The 21,338-nt window shown below is 37.1% G+C and overlaps 1 protein-coding gene across 2 annotated transcripts in view; it reads right to left on the reverse strand.

The window, feature by feature from the left end:
• Positions 1–729: 729 nt before the first annotated feature.
• The window catches only part of SEC24B (SEC24 homolog B, COPII coat complex component), an 88,725-nt gene continuing 68,116 nt past the window's right edge, over positions 730–21,338 (reverse strand). For both annotated transcript variants that reach the window (XM_072623141.1, XM_072623142.1), the window contains 13 exons: positions 19,946–20,064; positions 19,551–19,606; positions 19,026–19,232; positions 17,818–17,941; positions 11,951–12,109; positions 11,123–11,296; positions 10,426–10,536; positions 7,514–7,689; positions 7,063–7,200; positions 6,376–6,480; positions 3,904–3,996; positions 2,258–2,361; positions 730–1,610 (listed from right to left, as the gene is read on the reverse strand). In XM_072623141.1, the coding sequence (XP_072479242.1) occupies positions 1,496–1,610; positions 2,258–2,361; positions 3,904–3,996; positions 6,376–6,480; positions 7,063–7,200; positions 7,514–7,689; positions 10,426–10,536; positions 11,123–11,296; positions 11,951–12,109; positions 17,818–17,941; positions 19,026–19,232; positions 19,551–19,606; positions 19,946–20,064 (1,681 nt within the window). In that variant the 3' untranslated portion in view covers positions 730–1,495. The remainder of the gene's footprint in view (positions 1,611–2,257; positions 2,362–3,903; positions 3,997–6,375; positions 6,481–7,062; positions 7,201–7,513; positions 7,690–10,425; positions 10,537–11,122; positions 11,297–11,950; positions 12,110–17,817; positions 17,942–19,025; positions 19,233–19,550; positions 19,607–19,945; positions 20,065–21,338) is intronic.

A 21,338-nucleotide genomic window follows, 5' to 3' on the forward strand; every position in this document is an offset into this window, starting at 1 on the left:
ATTTATTTCTCTGGATCAGTTTCCTCATCTATAACATGAGGGATTTGAAAAAAGTTATCTTTCAAGTTTCTTCTTGCTAACATTCTGTGAACCTGTTGATTTCCTTTGTAGAGAACTATCATCGATGTCTTCAGACCCTACAGTTCTATCATAACTGAATGATAAAAGAGTACAATATACCCTCCTTCCCCAAATGAAATCAGCCAAAGTAAGAAGACAGTGAGATCACTGGCTTTATATTTAAAAAAAACAAAACAAAACACACTGAGCACCCTTACTCTTTCACAGGTCAATCTATGATTTACATGGTGATAACAATCTCTAATCTCAATGTAGTTATAATAGTGTACTAATTTTTAATGAATAACTAAACTGTTGTTGAAGCATTTCTTTCAGAATGAGTGAAGGCACTATAAAAATTCAAAGTGGTACTTCTAATGTCAGTTAGTCCGACTGGTCATGTCATTTCTGAAAACTTAAAATTAAAGCAATGTAAAAGTTGAGAACGTTTCTTTTACTAGCACAATAAGACAAGTGATAACACTAACAACAATTAGCCCTCTTTTGAAAAGTTATTTGGTTTTAGAAACTGAACACAGAGTGATAGTCATAGATCAATGAAAAAATACTGACATACAGAATATTAAATTGAACATCTAATTTCCCACAAGTTACCAAATCCTACATCTCAGACTTGTAAAAATATCAGTTACAAAAATACACACACAATCAAGCAAAATATCTTTAATTAGTAAGGTGATCATAAATAATTCCACATAAAAGATTGAACAGAATTACAAAGTGTTTCTTATGTGGACTCCATTCTTACTATGTATTAGTCAACCTCATTCTCTAACTGGGACAAAAAGATCTGTCATCAAACATCCAACAATGTAGCACATTTTAAGCAATTCATATTCTGTAGTTACATTTTTACATTTCTTTACAAATGTAACATTTATGTACATTATATATTTTATTTCTACAGTTCACGTATTGAAATTCTATAATCTTCACTGGGAAAATGGTGAATCCATTTAATGAATACGAATCATTCCTTGTTAAAAAGTAATTCATATAAACAAATAACCTGGTACCCTTGCCCTTTGGCGTCTCTTGTCAGAGTTTAAGTTTGGAAATATTCTATTAAATGTAAGAAAAAGGATTTATCTAATTTTACATTATGAAATATCATTCCACATAGCTACGTAAATTTGTCAGCTTGCAATTAATAGGACCGTACTGCTGCACTACTGGAAATGTGTATTAACCCATTCAAAATGTAGTTAGTGAAACAGCATCACCATTACTATCTTTAAATTTAGGCTGACATAAATCCTTCTTCTACAAGATAATTCTTCACCTTTAACTGTCAAAGCTCAGAAAGGGGGGGGTGCATTGCAAATGCTTTCTTTCCAAATTTCCCATGTGCTTCTCTGACAGCTTATGCTTATCTCAAGAGTCATGGATGTTTTTCTTTTTCTTTGGTTCCATTTCATTTACAAATCTGCTGCTGAACATGAAGCAAAAATTCATAGTAAGAGAATGCAGCCTCTGTCCGATCTTCAACTAAATGCTGGAAAAAGTCTGTCTTCGCAGGACTCTCATCTCTAAAAAGGAAAAGAAAAGAACATTACTTATCGCTATTAAAACATATTCTCAATTAGAGGTCACATACGTACACTTCAAGATTTATCCCTATCACCAAGACAGCTTTACAGTCCCTCCACAATGAACAATCCCATCACCAAAAGATTCATCTGGCGGCTAAACCAAAGTCCACCTTTCTTGATCCTAGCTAAATCCCTATCCACTTTGGCAGGATGTCAGTGTCTGTGCTCTGGTGGCACAATCTTCAGCAGCTGAGGAGAGCTGGTTCCTTCCACGCAATGATGTGGGATTGGAACAGGATTTCTGTTAGGGAAACAAACACTAAACTTTCCAAGTGGTATTAGTTTCTCCAGCAGAGAGAAGGAAAGCACTTAGATTGAGGATGTCGATGGTAAGTTGAATTGAAACAAAGAAGTCACTGAACCTACTATGTTTGCTCGAATTTAAAATAAAAAATTAAGAACAGACACTCTACATTAAAAAAAAGAAAGGACATGTGCACTACAGAGGATATGCTGACAGGTTAAGTGAATGGTACTTTTTTCTTTTAAAGTTATTCAGTCTTTTAGGGAAAAAAAATCAATCTCTTCCATACAGATGTACAGAGGAAAGGTGAAATCCACAATAAAATCATGAACATACTTACTTTATCACATGGAGAACTGGACTCAATGGCCTGTTGTCTCTAAGCCAGGAAAGAAAGGATCTGGTTCTTTCTGAGGAAAGCGTATCTAACTCTGGAAGATGTGTCTAGGTCAAAAGATGAAATGAGAATGTAACTTCTTTTCATAAGGGCTTTAACAGAACTTTTACAATTTAAATGCATTAAAAGAAAAACAATAGAAAAATGAAGAAAGCTTAATTTTGGATAAATCTAAGTTTAACTTATTTATCTATTACTGAAATTAGTAGAACATGTCCAAAAATCAGTATGTCACCAAAACTCTACTGGATCATTTTTCTCTCTAAATAGGAATAAATCTTGACATATATATCAAGCCGCCTGTGGAACAGATCCACTTACCACTATTCTAAGTAAGAAAGAATGCCATCCTGTTTCCTTAATCCTCAACTGTTTTTAAAAGGATGTTTTACAAATTAAAGATTCAGAAATAAGGAGCTTTTTTGTCTGATTCTTATACCTTTTGATTCTCAATTTTTGTTCTTATGATTCTACTGAAATTACGAATAGTTAACAATACTGGTGGAAATGAGACCAACCCTAATTACTCAGGTCAATATACTGCAGACATCACTCTTCAACAGCATTATGACGAAGTTCCAAACAAGAGTAACCCTTTGAGGAACAAAAATTTTTTTCTTTCTTTTAAAAAGAAAAAAAGTTTTATAATGCTGACTTGAAAAAAAGATTGAAAACAGGAAATTACTTTACTTCTACTTAAGGCTTGTATTTCTCTTTCTTATTGCTTAGAGTAGACATACCATGAATGAAAAACTCAAACTTTACAAATAACCATGAATTACGTTCTCTTCTGTTATGTGTTGCTATATTCCCAAAATCCAAGAAACACATTCTAACGAATTCAGGCTTAAACATGAGGAGGCATTCTATGCAAAAGGCACATTCAATTTCCCTTCACCAATTAATGAATGGACTGAACATTTCAATGTGATATTGTTATTTATATAATTCTTATTAAATGGAATGCTTCCACAGAATTGGATTCTCTCAAACTGAAGTGCTCTGGTGTAAGAGTGAGGAGGGGGCAATTCCAGTAACAGTAGGAAAGATGAAAAAATGAGCTGGACCTCACACCTGATTCTCCTATTAGTGATCTAAGTTTTGTTATCTACTCTTAAAGTTACCATCCAGAGACTGCTTGGGGAGAGGGCTACTTAGCATTAGGAACTCTATTTATTTATCTCTGGTGATGACGCTGTTAAGGAAGGATCTAATCTACACCAATGTAATTATGAGTCCAAAGTATGTCCATTTAGTACTTGACTTTCAATTGTACGTACTGTACTGCCCCTCAGGTCTTAACACCTACAATGGCCACTAGTAAAGAATATTAATGTGAGATTGTGGTAAAGATTTAGAGTTTGGCTTAAAAAGAAAAAAGGCAGGTAAATTACTTTCCAATATTAATGTTTATTTTAACTACAAAATGACAGATCTTTACTCGTTTCTCTAATGTTGTTTACAAGACTACAGGTTTATAGGCCTCCCACTGTTAACAGTTAAAATGTCAGTCTGGAAGAGGCTCTATTTTGTTATTGAGCAAAGCTAGCCAATTTAAGAACTATATAAACTGTATAAAATCCACTGACCAGTTTCTGTGGTACTGATGCATAGTTTGGGTAACCGAGCACATCTTTTATGAAGTTATTATCACAGTTTTTCCCAATCCAGATGTAAATAATCTAAATAAAAATAAATTAAAGACCTCATTAGTCAAGAGAAAACCTGTCATAATTTCCTACAGATTAGCAGACATAAAAGAGATCATATCAGGCAACAACTCAAAATAAAACAGAACACCAAAATAGCAGAGTCTGTACACCATTAAACTACTGTCAGTTGCACAGGGATCAAGAATCTAGAACCCTAGATTTAGCAATAGCTAGCATGAATACAGCATTTCTTAAAGATCTGCAGAGTGCTTTAGTGTGAGCCTCACAACAATCCTGGAGGTGAGTGCTACTATTATACCCATTTTAGAGATAAGGGAACTGAAGCAGGGGGAGTGACTTGTTCAGTGTCACACAGCTAGTAAGAATCTATGGCAAAATTTGAACTCAGATCTTCCTAACTCCAGACCCAGGGATATATCCACTGTAACACCTAGTTGTGTTTAGAAGGATTTTTGAAAGCAGCAAATAACAATGAATGTTCAAATAAAAATGATAAGACTGCAGTAAGAGTACTGTGAAAATGGAAAAAACACTGGATTAGGAGTTATACAACAGAGTGCGAAAATCTAGGCTCTGACACTTACTATTTGTAAGACCTGTGCAAGTCACTTATGACCTCTATGGGTCTCAGTTTCCTAATCTGTTAAAATGAAAGGGCAGGACTTGCCAGTTTCAAATCTATCACCCTATGATTTATTTCCTTTAAAAAAAAAACCACCCAAGGTTTTACTGATGTATTTTGCTTTTTGTATCACTATAGTTTCATCCAGGGACTCATATACCATACTCTATTTTTTTAAAGGAAAAAGAAGAGCACAACTAATCAAAACACTGAAGAAGTCTGACAATATGTGCCATGTGCAAACCTGTGGCCCTCATACCTCAAGGGTGGGAGTGTCTTTCCTGCACCTCCTCTTTTGAGCCAGGCTTATTCGTTTTAATTTTACGTTTACTTTTGATTTTTTGGGATGGCTGCTCTTTCCATTTATATTGTCATGGTCACTATATACAATGTTTTCCTGGCTCTCCTCATTCACGTGGCATCAATTTCATGTAGATCTTTCTAGGATTCTCTGTATTCATCACATCCACTGATATTCATTTGATTACAATCATGTATCATTACCACTATTCTAAGTAAGAAAGAATGCCATCCTGTTTCCATTTGTGGGGCCATTCTCAATCTATGAGCATCTGCTTTGTTTCCAATTCCTTGCTATTATTACAAAATGTGTGACTATAAATATTTCAGTGGATTACGGGGACTTTCATATCAACTGCCTCCTTGCTGTATAAACCTAGTAATAAAATCTCTAAGTCAAAGGTTATGGACATTTTATTATTTGCATAACTCCAAACTGCTTCCCCAAACAGGTTTCTGCTGATCCACAGCTCCACAAACAAGGCATAAGTCACCTTCTCACAACCCCTGTGATATTGGCTATTGTCATCTTTGACAATTTGTAGGGTCTGAGATGAAATCTTATGATTTATTTCTTAGCATTTAGTAAAGGCATATTTCTAGGCACTAAGTAAAAAATGATTATGATGTGGTTAGAAACATTAACATTTAATGAAAATATCCAGTTTTATATAAGGTAAAATTTTATGGATTAGTTATTTTTATTGTGGCCTCATTTTTGATAGAATAGCACCACCTACAGGCATGCCACTGATCAGCACCCAGCATGTATAGTGTTTTATTCACATGCCTGAACAGTATGTTTCTATTGAAAAACAAACCACCTCACAATAATTACATGTCACAATGACACTAATCTCATGTAAAGTATTTCAGAAAAACTCATTTACTTGGAAGCTTTCTTTCTATTGGGGAAGCTCAAATAACAGTGCTGTGTATAACTTCAAAAGAAATCAGACTATTTTGTTTGGGATTTGGAGAGATTTTGTTTTCATCTTTCCCTATGAGGAGTGAAATGTAGTGAGGACCTTCTCTTACCCCTACCAAAGTGACCAGAACCAATACTGGAAACAAAATCACATATTCAAGTTTGATTGCTGATAGCTGAAGCATGTTACATCTATGCTATGTGATAGGAAAAAGACCAAGAAAAGTTAAGCAGTTATCATTAGGGAAAATGTGCTAGTAGCTAAGTTTATTATCTTACATGGATATCACTGAAACCACACAAAATAGGCTTTAATCAAACTGAAATCTATGGGATAATAAAAGAAACAAAAAACCCTGCGCAGATAAAAAAACCTTTCAAATTTGATACCTGGAACCGTTAACTTCATTATTTTTAAAAGACTACTCAAGCCCATTCAAGAAAGAAAAAAAAAAGTCACCTAAATGAAGGGTCTTCAGTCAAAAAATCTAGCTAATTCAAAGTGAAATTTAACATCAAGTCAGAATTAAGTACTTACAGAGCCAGCATCCATAAGGAAGGCGCCCTCTCTTGTCAGTTTCTCTGCAGACAACTTCTGAAGAGGCGGCTGAGGCACTATTCTGTCACTGACGTGTATTGCACCCTTTAAGGAAAACACAGAGACACCACCAGTAAGCTCATGCTGGTATCACCAAAACTAATAGCCATTGGCTTTGTTGAAATACCAGAAAAAATTTTAAACTAAAATTTTTCTCACAAAGTCTATTTTGAATATGTTTATCTTACAGTCTATCACATTTAACTTTTTGGGCTCTACCTTTTCAGCCATATTCCTCGAGTAACAGGGGACACTTGAGAATTCAGTGCTTGAAAGAGTAAAACAATAAGGAGACCACATCCTGAATACTACAGATGATCAGAGTTTAAAATGGTCTAACAAAACAGTCTTGGGTATGTGGCAAATGCTGTGAACTTGATTCTTCCAACTAGTATCAAAATATTTTTGTTGTGATGCTACAATGATAGTTTCTATGAATTCTGAACAAGAGGGCTTGCGGCACCTCTTTAGGGCAGGACATCATATAATCTTTACAATCACCACCAGAAAAAAGGGATGTAAACCACAAAGAGGAGTCAGCCACTGATCACGTTCTTGGCTACAGAAGACAATTAACTTAATCTGAAACCAAAAAGTCTTTTCTCTATGCATCAAGAGAATTCATACCTCATCAGTCAGTTTGTCTATTCTGTACAGGTTGGGATGAATCATCTTCATCAGATGAACAAGAGGCTGATACTTCATCTGGCACATGGCAAACACACGATCATCCAGGCGGGTGCTAGTACCAGTTCTGAATGCTTTCTATGAAGAAAAAGAAGGTAAATCAAAAGTTACCTAAACAACTACAGATTATATTTCATAGCTAGGAAGGATCTATTAAGAATATGAGTCACACATTGTAGGCACAGGCATTGAATGATGCAGACGTGAAAGCTGCAGGCAATCCTACATGTGTGGTCATTCACCAGGCCTCCCTCGTTCTCCACTCTACTGCTGCTCTACAAAACTCCTAAAATGCTCAAGTATCCCACACCTTATATTATTGTCCTCTAGAGCCTGTCTGAAATCTGGAAATACAAATACAACTTAGGTCTAACAGAGCAAGATGAGGTACCTGCTTGAGCAGTGCCAAAACGTAGAGAGGAAACAGCTTGAGGGAGGCAGGAGCTATGAGAGCAGACTGCTGGGAGGTGGAAGAGGTCAGGCTGTATGCAGACAGGGAGTCCACCACAGCATTCACTAAGGCATCTCTTGCATCTGATAAACTTGATGAGATTGATCGATCCACAGCTGGAAAGGCAGAGAGACCAGGTGAGTAATGACAGCAGCCCCAGGGACAGAAAGCACTAAACAGGGAATACTGTGAGTTAGCTTGGTAAGAAGTGGGAGACATTCACAAAGTGCAAGAGAATGAATAAAAACAAATTATGAGGGTCTCAACTAAAATGGATAGAACAAAACCAATTCTCAAGTCCAAGGATGGACTCTCTGGGGTATTTATGTGAATTCTTCTCAGTTCTAAAACCACTTAATGACCATTCAGGAGAGAAAGCAGCTACTTCCCAGGAAGTGCTTGAAGGTATTTCCGGTACTTAAATGGAAACCTCAAGAATGTGGCTCATACCATGATTTCTAGCTGACATGGCACACCAAAGTTTACAAAGAGCTACACACAAGTTATCCCCGTGTATTCTTACAACCACCTGTAGACACACAAATATGATTCACATTTTGCAGAAGAATGACGGGCTCAGAAAGACTTTGGTTTTTAGCTACTTAGTAATCTCATTACTGTGGGCTCACCACTGCAGTGATCTGCATCCTGTGACATTCTTGTGCATCTCACCCTCTAATTCTTCCTCTGCCTCTTAGTATCTCCAAGGTACTAACGCAGCCCTTAGGATACCCGTTCTCATGCTTACACATAACTGGTGAAATCGCAGGATCATCTGATCATAACATTTAGGTCTGAAAGGGATTTTAGGGATCATGGAAACTAACCCCCTCATTATACACATGAGGAAACTGAGGCCTCCAGAAAGGTTCACTGACTTGTCCAGTATCATAGAGGCAGAATATGGCAGAGGTGGGATTTGATCCAGGTCCTCTGACTCCAAATCCTCTACCCTGTCCTTTGCACTAAGGCTGCCTCCTAAGAAATCACTTTTATTACAGCACCACCAAGAGAACACCGGGCTGCTGTGGCAATGGACAACCTAGACTTAGTGATTTCAGTAAGCAGTTTCCCAAATGTGAATGAGCCAGACAGATCAATCACTGGTCCAGTTCATGCTTCATCTCTGCGTGATTTTTACACTGTGGCTGATATCACATTTTTCTTCTGGGTCCTAAAGGCGAAGGCTGAGTAAAGGAAATAAGGAAAAGGACTCATGTTGAATAGTAAGAAATGATAAAAATGGTTTGGAGGTCTTTGGAATACAGAAGAAGACCAGATATTGGATTTAGGGAAGAGAAATTTGAGAGGACTTGAGGAATTAATGAGAAAGACCAAGACAGAAGGATGAAGACTCAGATTGAAGTTTAAAAATGTTCTAAAGAGAAAGCCACCAAAAGAGTTAAAGCTAAAGGAGAAGGAGCCAACAGGAAGGTCCTGAGGAAGAGTAGGTGACAACTATGAGAGGTTGCAGGAAGAGAAAACCTTGACCTGAAGGAGAAGCAAGAATAGTAAGAGAAAGAGAAAGTGGTTGATGGGATGATGCAACATAAGGTAACACACTGGCCAAAAAAGAAAAAAAAAGGTAAGATGTTAGTGAAGGACAGGAAAGGAGTTTGTCTGGGGCTGTCAAGGGCTAATGAGAAAGACAGGATGGGTTAGAGATTCTTAATCTTTTTGTGTTCTAGGAATTTTCAAGAGAGGTTGAGGGGTGGAGGGGGAGGTTATGGAGAAAGATGAAGCAAGAGTATCTCATCCAAATCACAATCCATCCAAGCCTGACCATCTTGTGTGACTCACTGCATCACACCAAAACTAAAAAGGATTGGGGCTCTTACTCTCCTCTTTGCTCTAAGTCCGGAGCCTGCCCCAAGGGCAGAGCCAGAAGACATCTGGGGGCAAGGGATGGGAGCACAATTTTTCCAATAGCACCTCTGGTCAGTTAAGACTATAACTAAAGCTGGAGATGGCTCTCCAGCTGTTCATATCTCTCTTTCCTCTTTCACTCCTCTCTCTAGGCCAAATATCCCCCCAGTACCTTAAACTAATTCTCATGATGTGGGCTGAAGGCTCTTCTCATCGTCTGGATTCTTTAGATACTCTGGAGTTTATCAATGTCCTTCTTAAAAATGTAGCACACAGAACTGAACATAATGTTATAAATGAGAGAGGGATCACTGCCTTCTTATTCCTTGAAGCCATACCCTTCATGAATGCAGACCAAAGTCTCACTGGTGTTTTTGGCTGCCATGATCACATTGCTGACTCAGAGGGCTTTCAGTCCATTAAACCCTGAAGATCTTTTTGGAAACTGCTCTCTGTCCAGATCTTTCTTCCTCCCCATTTACCCCCATCTTATACTTGCCATTTCAGGTGTAAATAATGAACATATGCTTTGTTCTGAAAATATAATGGACAAGCAACAGCTGAACTACAAGTACCAGGTGTTCTGAAACTGGAAAAATGAGCAGCTGCAGAGCCTCAACCTGGAATCATATGTGGCAGAATTAGACTTGTTTTCTGAAATAATATTAAATATCAATTTCTTCAGTTGTAATTAATATAGGCCGATTTTTTCTGATGCCACAGGAAACTGACAATACTCACTGAAATATGTGAAAACTTTTATTGGATGGAATATAGACTTATTACTGAAAAATGGACTGTGATTTTATCAGTTCTCAAAGAATGTGCAAGAAATATATGGAAAAGAGGTTAATTGATAGTGCAGGAGAAAATGGAAAAAGCAAATGTAAGTAAAAATAGGAGATTTGGTATGAAAAATATGCCAAAATGGTAGCTTATGGGGCAGAAAACATGTCTTACAACTGTTGTTTCATCCTTGTACTTACCCATGTTTGCTAGAAGGCAGACGGCTGCTTGTACATCTACTCCTGCATAAACATCTGCCAGTGAAGTCACTACTGGCAAACAAAGAGTGTGTACTCGAATCCTCCGCTCACCTAAACAAAGTTATGAATAAGTATACATTAGAATAAAACATGAAAAGAGAAAATTTAGAGTTGCCTAAGAAAGATCCACAATTAACAAGTTTGAAAGAAAAACAAATACTGTGAAACTTTACAAAACAAACTATAACACTCACATTACATTATATAGCAAGGGTGAAAATACGGATCAGGCTTTCAGTGGCAATCATGTTAAGAAGCAGGTGACTATGTTGAAATATGTCACATTTGGTGAAATGGCAGAAAAACCAGACTATCTTGATAATGTATAGAAGGCACTTCAATGCAAGAGACGTGCATGAGGGTAACTCTGTGTTCTTACTGGTGGAGATAATGCCAAAAGCAGAACCATCAATGAGATTCTGCATGAGACACCAAAACATCTGTCCTAACTCAGTTAAACACTCTTTCCTGAGACACTATTTATACTGCTGAAAGGCTTGGAAAAAACAAAATTACAATTGCTGAGTAGTTACAATATGCTCAATAGAAGTTCGTATCATTAACACTAAAATTCTTGTCTCTCACATAAGAACAGCAAGTGCCCTAGAAAGCTTTGCGGAAATTCTATTTAAATTACCTTTGCTTGAGGTATATAACAGGGCAGTCTGAAAACAAACCAGAGAAGTTTCTGTCAAATTTTCTTCAATCGACATCTGTACTGCAAATCCAGCATCAGGATTGATGTTGGCAAGAGAAAGCAAGTCAGTAGATCGAACGAAAAAATTTCCGTGGAAAGTGTGTATTGAAAGACCTAAAAAGCAAAAATTTAGATTTAAGTCAAAGGGACAATAGACAAAATTTACTTTTGAAGTGTACTTATTGTGTGCAGTAGAGGTGGGGGGGAGGGAAAGGATCTCAAACCGATTAAAATCATCATTTAAGCTTTATGCAAGACAAAGACTATAAACTTGGTTCATTTGTCTTAATGGTATTTTGCTTTGTGACTGGAGATAAATATATATGTAATATTCCAAAGCAAATGAGGTCTTTGCCCATTTGTTTAATATTTGAAATGTGATATTAGACTGTATTCTTCAGATTCCCATAAACCAACAAAGTAAATAAAAATTGTGGAAATTTTATCACAACATTCTTTACACAATTTCATTTAAGGGAACTTTACTTCCTTGTTTCTACCCCATCCCACTTTGAAATACATTTTAACTTTTTTTTTTTAAATTTAAAATTTTTAATTTTTTCCCCTTAATAAAGTACTTTTTTTCAAGTTTTAGCAAATATTTGATAGCAACTAGAGAGTTAGACACTGTATAAACCAGCAAACTACAATTTGGAACACTGGTTATATGATATATGACTTTTTTATTTGCTGGGTAACAACATTCACAAATTAAGTCATTTCAATTAAAATCTGAACAAGCAGCAACTCAAGTTCCCTTCTATTTACCTTTTGTACACCTTATTCTCATGACTGCTTCGAATCCAATTTTCCTTGTGAGATAACGTTTTAAGTCTTTCTGCAATTTTTCTGCTTGTGAAGGATTGTGGGTATGATGAAAAGATGGGTAATAATAGATGCAACCTGCAGAATACTTGGACATGCAAGCTTAGAAAAGACAAAGAAGAAGATAAATATTGATAGATGCAGAATCCAAACTTTTTTTTGTTCTTACTTCATAGTATGACACATTTCAGCATTTAAAATAATTTTAAAGTTAAATGGCTAGTAAAGATTGGCTAAAATAAGAAACTTAGGTAGAATAAAGTTAGAATAAAATGTACATAATCTAAATACAAAGTTTAAATGAAACACGTAATATCGAATTTCCTGATAAACACAGTGCAGACAACCAAGTGTGAATCTTGGCATGGCAATCTTTTTATTCCTCCCTGATTTTCTCTGTAGTGAGAGAACTATTTTGTTGATCTGAAATGAAAAAGAGGTCTGCTAACTTTGTGGAGCACAGTTTAACAGAGAATATTTCAAAATTTGTTAAAATGGATGGCTACCATTCACTTTCTGTGGTAGAACATAAACTACCTGAACGCAGGAACCCATTTCATTTTTGTCTCCATCTTGGGCCACAAAATGAAGACCACAGAGGCCCGGATGATTTCCTCATCACTGCTCAATGAAGGCAAGGAAAAGCTGACTGGGGAGGTACACAACCGGCAAAGAAGATGCTGCTGGTTGGGGACTAGCACATAACTATCAAAAGCTGGTGAGAAGGTAATTTGCCTGGTATCTTGAAACTCTAATAAATCGCCAAAAAAGAAAGGGAACAGAGTCTAAGTATATTCAACCAAGCTTGCTACCAGAGAGCAGCAAGAATAAAGGATAAGCAATTGAAATACCTAGAAGCTCACTGAAGACAAAATTCAAGAAAGCAGCCAGTCGTAAAACCACAGCTTTAAATGTCCAAAGTTTGAGCAACAAATACAATGAATGAGAGAGCCTAAAGCAAAGAGCTAAGTCTGAACTCCTAAGTATCACTGAGACTTGATGGAATGAAGTGAAATGAATGTGGTTCTAGAGGGCCCTAACTTAATGAAAAGAAATAGGAAAGGTAAGGTTTGGTTGGGGTAGAGTGGAAACGGGGTAGTGGTATATCGAAGATGATATATTTAGAAAATCCCAAAGACTCAACTAAAAAGCTGAAACAATTAATAATCTTAGCAAAGTAACAGGACATGTAAATCCAAATAAATCATCAGCATCCCTATATATTACAGATAAAACCTAAACTAATTTGTATATTCAATGCCATGTCAATTAAATTGCCAAAAGTTATTTGACTGAAATAGAAAAAAATAGAAAGTAACAAAATTAATTTGGAAGAATAAAAAGTCAAGAATATTAAAGGAACTAGTAAAAAAAAACCATAAAGGAAGGTGGTTGAGCAGTACAAGACCTTAAACTATACTATAAAGCAGTAATTATCTGGTATTGGCTAGGAAATAGAAAAACCGATCAGTGGAACAGGGCAGACATACAATTTACAGCAGCAAATAAATATAGCGACCTTGTATTTGACAAGTGGAAGGATGTAAGTTTTTGGGAAAAGAACTGATTCTTTGGTAAACTGTTGGGAAAACTGGAAAGCAGTAAGGCAGAAACTGGGCACAGACCAATATCTTACACCATTTACCAAGATCAGATCAAAATGGTAGCACTGTGTATTAAGAATATTCATGTAAGGAAATTCCATAACAAGAAGGGGGAAGCTTGGTAGAGAAGGTGTGAGTGACAAATTAATGGGAGACAAATAGAAATGATTCCATCACTGGCGACACCACACTACAGACTATCTGAGCAGAAAGATGAGCTCAGGAAAGAGATCACAAGGCTGGCAGTGACAGAAGGACAATATCTAGAGACATTTGCTGGAGTTCTGTGTCTGTTTAAAGCAGCAACTCTCTCCTCCTCCTTCCCATTTGATCCTCTGAATACAATCCTCTGTTCAAAGCAGCAGATTGCCTTAATTGAAATTTCTTAGTCCCAATGGTAAAGTAAATAATAAGGAATCTTTGTTGGTTTTCTGGGTTGGGGGAAAAATAGGAAAATGACACTCTGGGTGTAGAACACTATACACATTATAAGACTTGCCTCATGTGCTGGTTTATTTTGCTGGAGTATTTTTTCCCCTTCCCTTAAAATATTTGTTATAAGGGATATATGGGGAGGTGGGGCTACACTGAGAAATGTATAGTATAAAAAAATAATACTTTTTTCTAATAGAAGAAAAAATCCCGCTGTTCCTAGCTCCCCTATCTCCCAAAGATTCAGCTTGACTTACGCAAAAGAACAGTCATGCCAGATTACCCTTATGCTTCCTTTTTAGATGGGTTTACTAAATTAGTAGCTGAAGGGAATCCTGTCAAGTTACCTATACTTTAAGAAAGCACAAAGTCTCTCATGCCATTCTTGTGGCAGATATGGTGAGAAGTAGTGCATCTGATAATACAATTAAATGGATTTGAGACTGGCTGAAAGTCTGCACTTGAAGGATAGTCTTTAATGGCTCAACATCAACTAGGAAGGGTTCCAAGAGTGTGCCCCAGGGATCTGCATTCAGCCCCATGTAGTTTACCTAGATAAAGGCATAGATGGCATGCTCATCAGATCTGCAGTTATATCAATAAGACGTGAGATAACAGGGTCCAAGAAGGTTCTGATGGGCTAGCAAACTGGACTGAATCTAATAAGGTGAGATGTATACAACATGAAAACAAGATCAGAGAGGCATGGTGAGATTGTAGCTTGTGTGAAAAAGATCGATAGGTTTTTATGTCCTTCAAGCTCCACATGTGCCAGGACAGCTAGAGAAGCTGATGGGATTGTGGTCTGCATTAAAAGAGGCTGAGCTGCCAGGGATGAGGAGGGCTACAGCTCTCCTGGGCTCTCGCCTGGGCAGACAGTGGCAGCATTCAGTCTGGATGTAGAGTTTGGGAAAGCTTCCAGATGAGAGCAGCTAGGATGGTAAAGGGCTTTGAATCCACAGCATATGAGGACTGGTGGAAGGAACACAGCATGGTTAGCCTTGAGAATGAGAAGACTGGGGGAGGCACATGATTACTGGTTTTGGGTATTTGTGGAAGAGGAACATCCATCTGACCACTGAGGACAGACTTAGGGAGTAATGGGTAGAAAGTTATGTTGCTAAGAGACAAATTTAGGCTTGATTTTAGAAAAAAAAAATCCAAATAATCAGAGCTAATTATAAATGGAACAGGCTGCCTTGGTCATGAATGAAAGTACAGACTCAGATTCAAGGGACTTGGGTTAGAATCTTGCCTTGGACATTTAACAGCTGAGTGACACTGGGCAAGTCACTTTATTTGTATGTGATTCAGTTTCTCCATCTGTAAGACAGGGATAAACCCTGAAGCACTAGTTAAGTGCAAGTTATTATGACTCGGTTGTCTTTATTGCAGGTTTTCTGAAAGAAGAAAAAGTGTTTACTCAGGATGTTGTAAGTGGGGTGCTTCCATAAGTTGGACAAAACATCTGGGGGAGTTACTTCCAATTCTAAAATTCCGTAACCTCATTCTTCTCTCCAATGTCACACCTTAAAACCTTTTTCTCATTACGCTCAATTTTTTCCTCTGCTCCAGTCGCAGAGGAAGAGATGCCCTTTCTTGGCAAGGCCAACCCTTACACAACCGACCCTAAAGAAATGAAGCAACTGCTCTTTAGTGTAACCAACAACCGCAGCTGATAAACAAACCCACAGGCCTTTTCTTGGTCTTTACTCTCACTGACCTCTTCATGGCTTCTGATGCTGCTGACCACACCCTCACCCTCCTGGACAAGATGTTCATCTATACAGAACTTGTCTGGCCCTTGCTCTTTTCCCTTGGCTTTCTTCCTAAAGGTCAGGCCTTTCCTTCTCAGTTTTCCTTTCTAGATGTGCATGTTTCCCTTATCCATTATGTGTAGGTATCAGTCAGTCAAGATCCCTGTGTCTTCTCCCCATAATCATCTCTATGTAGATGGTTCTCAAATTTATATATGCAGCCCCAGTCTCTTTTACTAACTGCCTATCGGACACTGGATGCTTCAAACTCAATACATCCAAATGTGAACTTATCATTGGCTTCACCAATCCTACCGCTATTTCATTGTTTCTGTTGATAGCACCACCATTCCTGTGGTTACAAGGGCTTGCAATTTTGGAGTTATCCTTGACTTTACTTTCACTTACCCAATATCTAGTGCCAGACCTTGTGAAGTGCACCCCTATAACATCTTTCCTATCCACTCTCTTTTCTCCACTCAACTGGGAAACCAATCAGGAGGCTACTCCAATAGTTAAAGCAAAGGACCATTGCCTTTTTTGCTTCCTTGGTTCCAGCACTTCCCAATCTCAAAGCACGCTCTCACGAAACAGGTGTTTCTGAAACACAGATCTCCCTACCTTACTCCCCTATTGATAAAGCTTGATGATTTTCACCAGATAAAGTATAAAATTCACAACCTGTCATTCTGAAAACCATCTACAATGTAGCTCCCACTTCTTTCTCCTCTGCTGCTCTCTTCTCTCTAGGTTTTTGTGACACTGCTCTTTTCTCCCACCTCTCTGAACATTTCTTCACAGTTTCTTTTAAGGTGAATCTTCATCCAGGTCACAGACCCACACGCCTAGGCTCTCTTCACTCTATGTATGATTTCACTAAGTTATCATCAGCTCCCACAGTTTCAACTATTGTCTCTATGTACGTGAGTCTCAGATTTATTTGTCCAGCTCTGGTCTTTCTCTTGACCTCAATCTTACTGCCTACTAGACATTTCAAAATGGACGTGTTGTAGAATTCTTGAAGACTACCATCATCCAAAACTGAACTTATCATCCCCGCCCCCCCTCCGCCCCAACCTTCTCCTTTTCTAAACTTTCCAGTTACTGTGGAGGCCATCACTATTCCACAATCATTAGGTATCACTCCTGACACCTGATTCTCTCAGCTATATTCAAATAGTTGCCAACTCCTGTTGTTTTTTCCTTTGAAATATTTCTTTTATATGCTACCTCATCCCTTCTGACCCTGACACCATCCTAACGTAGGCCATCATTACCTCATGCCTGGATTATTCTAACAGTCTTGTGGTTGGTTGGCCTGCCGAAGTCCCTCCCTACTCCAGCCATTCAGCTATCAAACTTATCTTTGTTAAATAAACACAAGTTCCACTATATCACTTCTCTATTCAATCCCCTAAAGTGGCTCCCTAGCCCCTGTCTGGCTTTTAAAGTTCTTCAAGACCTGGTCCTTTCCTATCTTTCCCTCTCATTGTCCCTAACTTCCCTCAAAGTCCAGGTCTTCTAAGGGGCCAGTAAGTGCTCTCTGTTCCTCCTGAAATTACTTTGTCTTTACTTTTGTGTTTATGCACCATTAGGTCAAAGACTGTATTGTTTTTGTCTTGGCATCACAAGCACCTAGAACATGATAGGTACTTAAAATGTTTGTTAAACTTATTTTTGTCAGGTACAGTAAATGCTTCCCTCATAACCTGTGCCAAACGCTTCCCAAACGTAGAACTTTTAAAAAAGCTATAAAGTTCTCCCATTCATTTTAATTCTTCTATGCAACATGCATTTAATAGCAATGTACGTGTAGAACCTATATAAGATTGTATAAGATTGTCTCAGGGAAGGAGGAATGAGGAGGCAGGAGTGGAAAAAAAATCTTAAGATATATGGAAGTGACTGTTGAACACTGAAAACAAAATAATTCAATTAAAAAAAGCTACAGACTGTCGATTTAAGCATATGTTAAAATTGGCATAGGTAAACAGGTTAAATTGAAATAGCACCTTACCAAGTGAAGCCAAGTCAGAATACTGTGAACTTAAAAGGAACAGATCCACGGCTGTCTGTTGCCCTGAACAGTCTAATGCCAATTTCTTATAAAAATCAGTTGCAGGACCAAGATGTTGCACCACCTTCAGCAAAAAATTTAAAAAATTAAAGAAGAATATATTTCATGCAGGCAGAAGAAGTAGTTTGGGCATACAGATGTATTTATCTCAGAGCATTGATTCTTAATTATTTTAAATACAAATGAGGTAAAGAGATACTGGTTCAAAAGTATCATGTGCTGAAATTAGACAAAATACAGGTTACCGAACTGCTTAAGACAGGTCAGATCCCTAAAGCGATCTTCCTTTGAAAGGAAAAAAATATACCTACACACTAACCATTAGATTTTAGAGACGCTAGGCTTGTTTCTCAGCCCAATGTAGGCAGACGCTATTTTAGAAACTTAAAATGAAAACTTGTTTACTGTACTTACAAGGAGGTATAGAAAGCCCTTTCTCCCTTTGTTTCTTCTTGACAAAAAATTAACCAGTTTAAAATCAACTTTGCCTCCCATTGGGAATTCAGAATAACTGTTTAAATTACCATTCTTGCTTTCATCCTGGCATGTTTTTATCTACCTTAGGTGAATTGCTATTTAAAAAGATGTCATGAGCATTCAATTTTAGCATCTCTGCTCAGTATAAAATAAAAAAAGTACATTTATTTGGCTTAAATGGGAGGAAAAAACCCACAGGAACGAAATACCTCTTAAAGACTACCTCCATAAAATCTTTCCCAATCCTCCTAAACTGCTAGTTCCCTTGTGTGTCTGACTCTTTCTCTCTTCCCCTCCCCCCCCACCTCCCCCCAAAGAAAATGTAACTTCTAAAAAAGCAGGGACAGTTTCATTTTTATCCTTGTTGCCCCAGGGCCTATGGAAGTGCTTGGTATATTGATGAAGAGAAATTCCTGGCAATGGTTTTCAAAGCAAAGATTAGACTTTTAATTTCATTCCATAACTATCATTGCTCAACATTCAGTAAGTTGGAATTTGTAAAACAGTACCTAAAACTAACTGAAAAAATAACTTTCTCACAAGAATTCTTTAATGGATGAATATTAACTAATAATTCAAGTACACAAACAATGAATGGGATCCTATGACAAGATGACAAAGGAATGGAAAGCATTCTGATGAACATGACATCAAAATAAAATCTAAGATACCTTTGTACTGGATCTCTGATTAGGATCTTCTCTGGACTGCAGGAGTCCTGCACCCAAGGAAGGTAACTGTGTCTGGAATACAGACACACGGCCACCTGTTGGAGACATTAATTTAAAGGCAGCCTGAAGTGCAGGACCAAGAGCACTATGGGTTTCTCTTGTATAGGTGAACATATTTGGTAAAGCATTCAATAAGTCTTTTATCAGCTGGAAAACAAAGATTACAAATAGTTATTAAAAAGGAAAGGAAATTACTTATCTAAAGCATTCTGGAGCATTTGTGTTAAAATTCAGTTCACTTCTTTTTAGGTTCAAGACTACATGTAACTGAAATACCAAGTCTTTCTAAAACCTAATACAGTTAATGATGAAATGTGGCTACTTTCAATGTATTATTTCCAGAAAATCCATCTGAAACTATACATTAAAATGCAGACAGCTTTTATACAAAGAAATTAAACACTAAATGTTTAACTTTTAAATGACTGAAATCATAGCAATATTATAATAAAAAAAGCCACTTACCTCTTTGCTTTCATGTAGATTCACAAGTAAGCTATCAGGTGTAGGTAAGAAGATATCTGTGGGTAAAACAGATGTTCTAATAAACAAATCAAGGCACAAAGGATTATAATAAAGAAAAGAACTATAAGTCTCAGTTAATTTATGTTACAATAGCAATGTACATGCATACAAACTGACTTAAATGCAACAACTCATTATAAAAGCACATTAGAATAACAAATTTCCTAGAAAAATATTAAATTAAGGGGGAGACATATCAAGGTATGTGTACCTAGTAATCTTATCTCTACAGTATGTCACCATTCACTCTCAAATGATTTGAAATTATAAGTGCCATTTTATTTCACAATTCTGTACCAGTCCAAGGCGGTAGTGATTTTAAATTAAGTATTTACCTTCTATGTCTGAGACAATCAACATCTGAGGCTGTGATAATCCTTCTTGTAAGTTATAAAAATGAACTGTGCTGTCAAAGGTTATGAACCCAATTCTTGTTCTTGAATCTCCAGGCAGTCTAATAAAGAAAACAACTTTCAATACCACGTGCTTGGTATCACAGGTTTTTAAAAATGAAATAACAACTAAATGGGTTAATTTGGGGTTGGTTGAGCCCTTTTTCTTATTAAAAGATCCGAAGAAAAACAAAACAATCCTTACTGAAACCATCACAGACAATTCATGTGGGAGAAAACACTGAAATCTAACAGGCAATGCAATAGGAAATGATCACACACTTAAAACATTTAGGCATATCTGGAATTCGTACTTGAATAAGAAAAACATCCACTTCAGCACCCAAATATTAAGAGTAAAAAACCAAACAAACCAAGGATTAAAAGATGAACCAAACATTTCCTGCTGATTTAAAAGGGAGGGAACTTGTGAGAAAACTTTCCTGCACTGCCTAGTCTTGCATGGCTGAGAAATCAGACCTGTTGCTTAGAGACCAGATTTGTTTAATGCTTAGACTCAGCACCCAGGTTGTGCTGACCAGAATCCCAGTCAGATCCAAAGATTAATGTAAGAAGTTTTTTCCTGCTATGAATCTCAAGCAACCCACATGTCTTATTTGGAAATTGTTTCTATGTGGGCCAATTAGCTACTGTTTCCCTGCTCTTTTGTATGAACCCTATATAACGTATACACTATAGACACTCGAGGGAGAAGACCACCCCACCCTTTGTCCAGCTTTCCCTTCTGCTCAATGACTTAATAAACTTATTTTTAAATTCTTTCTGTTCTGGGTTTTGTTCTCTGCCACATCAATAATGGTGTCAGGAGTGAGCCAACCAATAATGTAAAGGTTAGTTTCCCTTGTAGGCTGGATATCCACTTTTAAGATATTTTATAGTGGGGCTTCTTTTTATGTATGAGATAAATTAGATGGCTGCTGAATTTCCTTCCACCTTTCAAATTCTACAGGTATATTAAATCTCTTCCTGATAAACATGTCAAAACACTAGCTTAATTAAAGTTAACTATAGGTTATATTTATTATATAGGTTTTATAGAAAAAATTTCCTTGATGTGGTATAAAGGGCTATTTCTACCAAATAACTGAAGAGATGTCAGAGTCTATATAATTTACAATATTCAAATCAAGCAGAAAGACACTTGCAACATATTGGACAGTGTGTATTATTGCTACTGGTACAGAAAGGCTGCCAGGCGGTGCATAGATAAGAGTGCTGTGCTTGAAGTCACTATGGCCTGAGTTCAAATCTAGCTTAAAAACATCCTACTGTGTGTGACCTTGGGCAAGTCATTTAACCTGTTTGCCACTGGAGA

This window comes from Notamacropus eugenii, chromosome 7 (genome assembly GCF_028372415.1).
Source record: "Notamacropus eugenii isolate mMacEug1 chromosome 7, mMacEug1.pri_v2, whole genome shotgun sequence".
NCBI lineage: Eukaryota > Metazoa > Chordata > Mammalia > Diprotodontia > Macropodidae > Notamacropus > Notamacropus eugenii.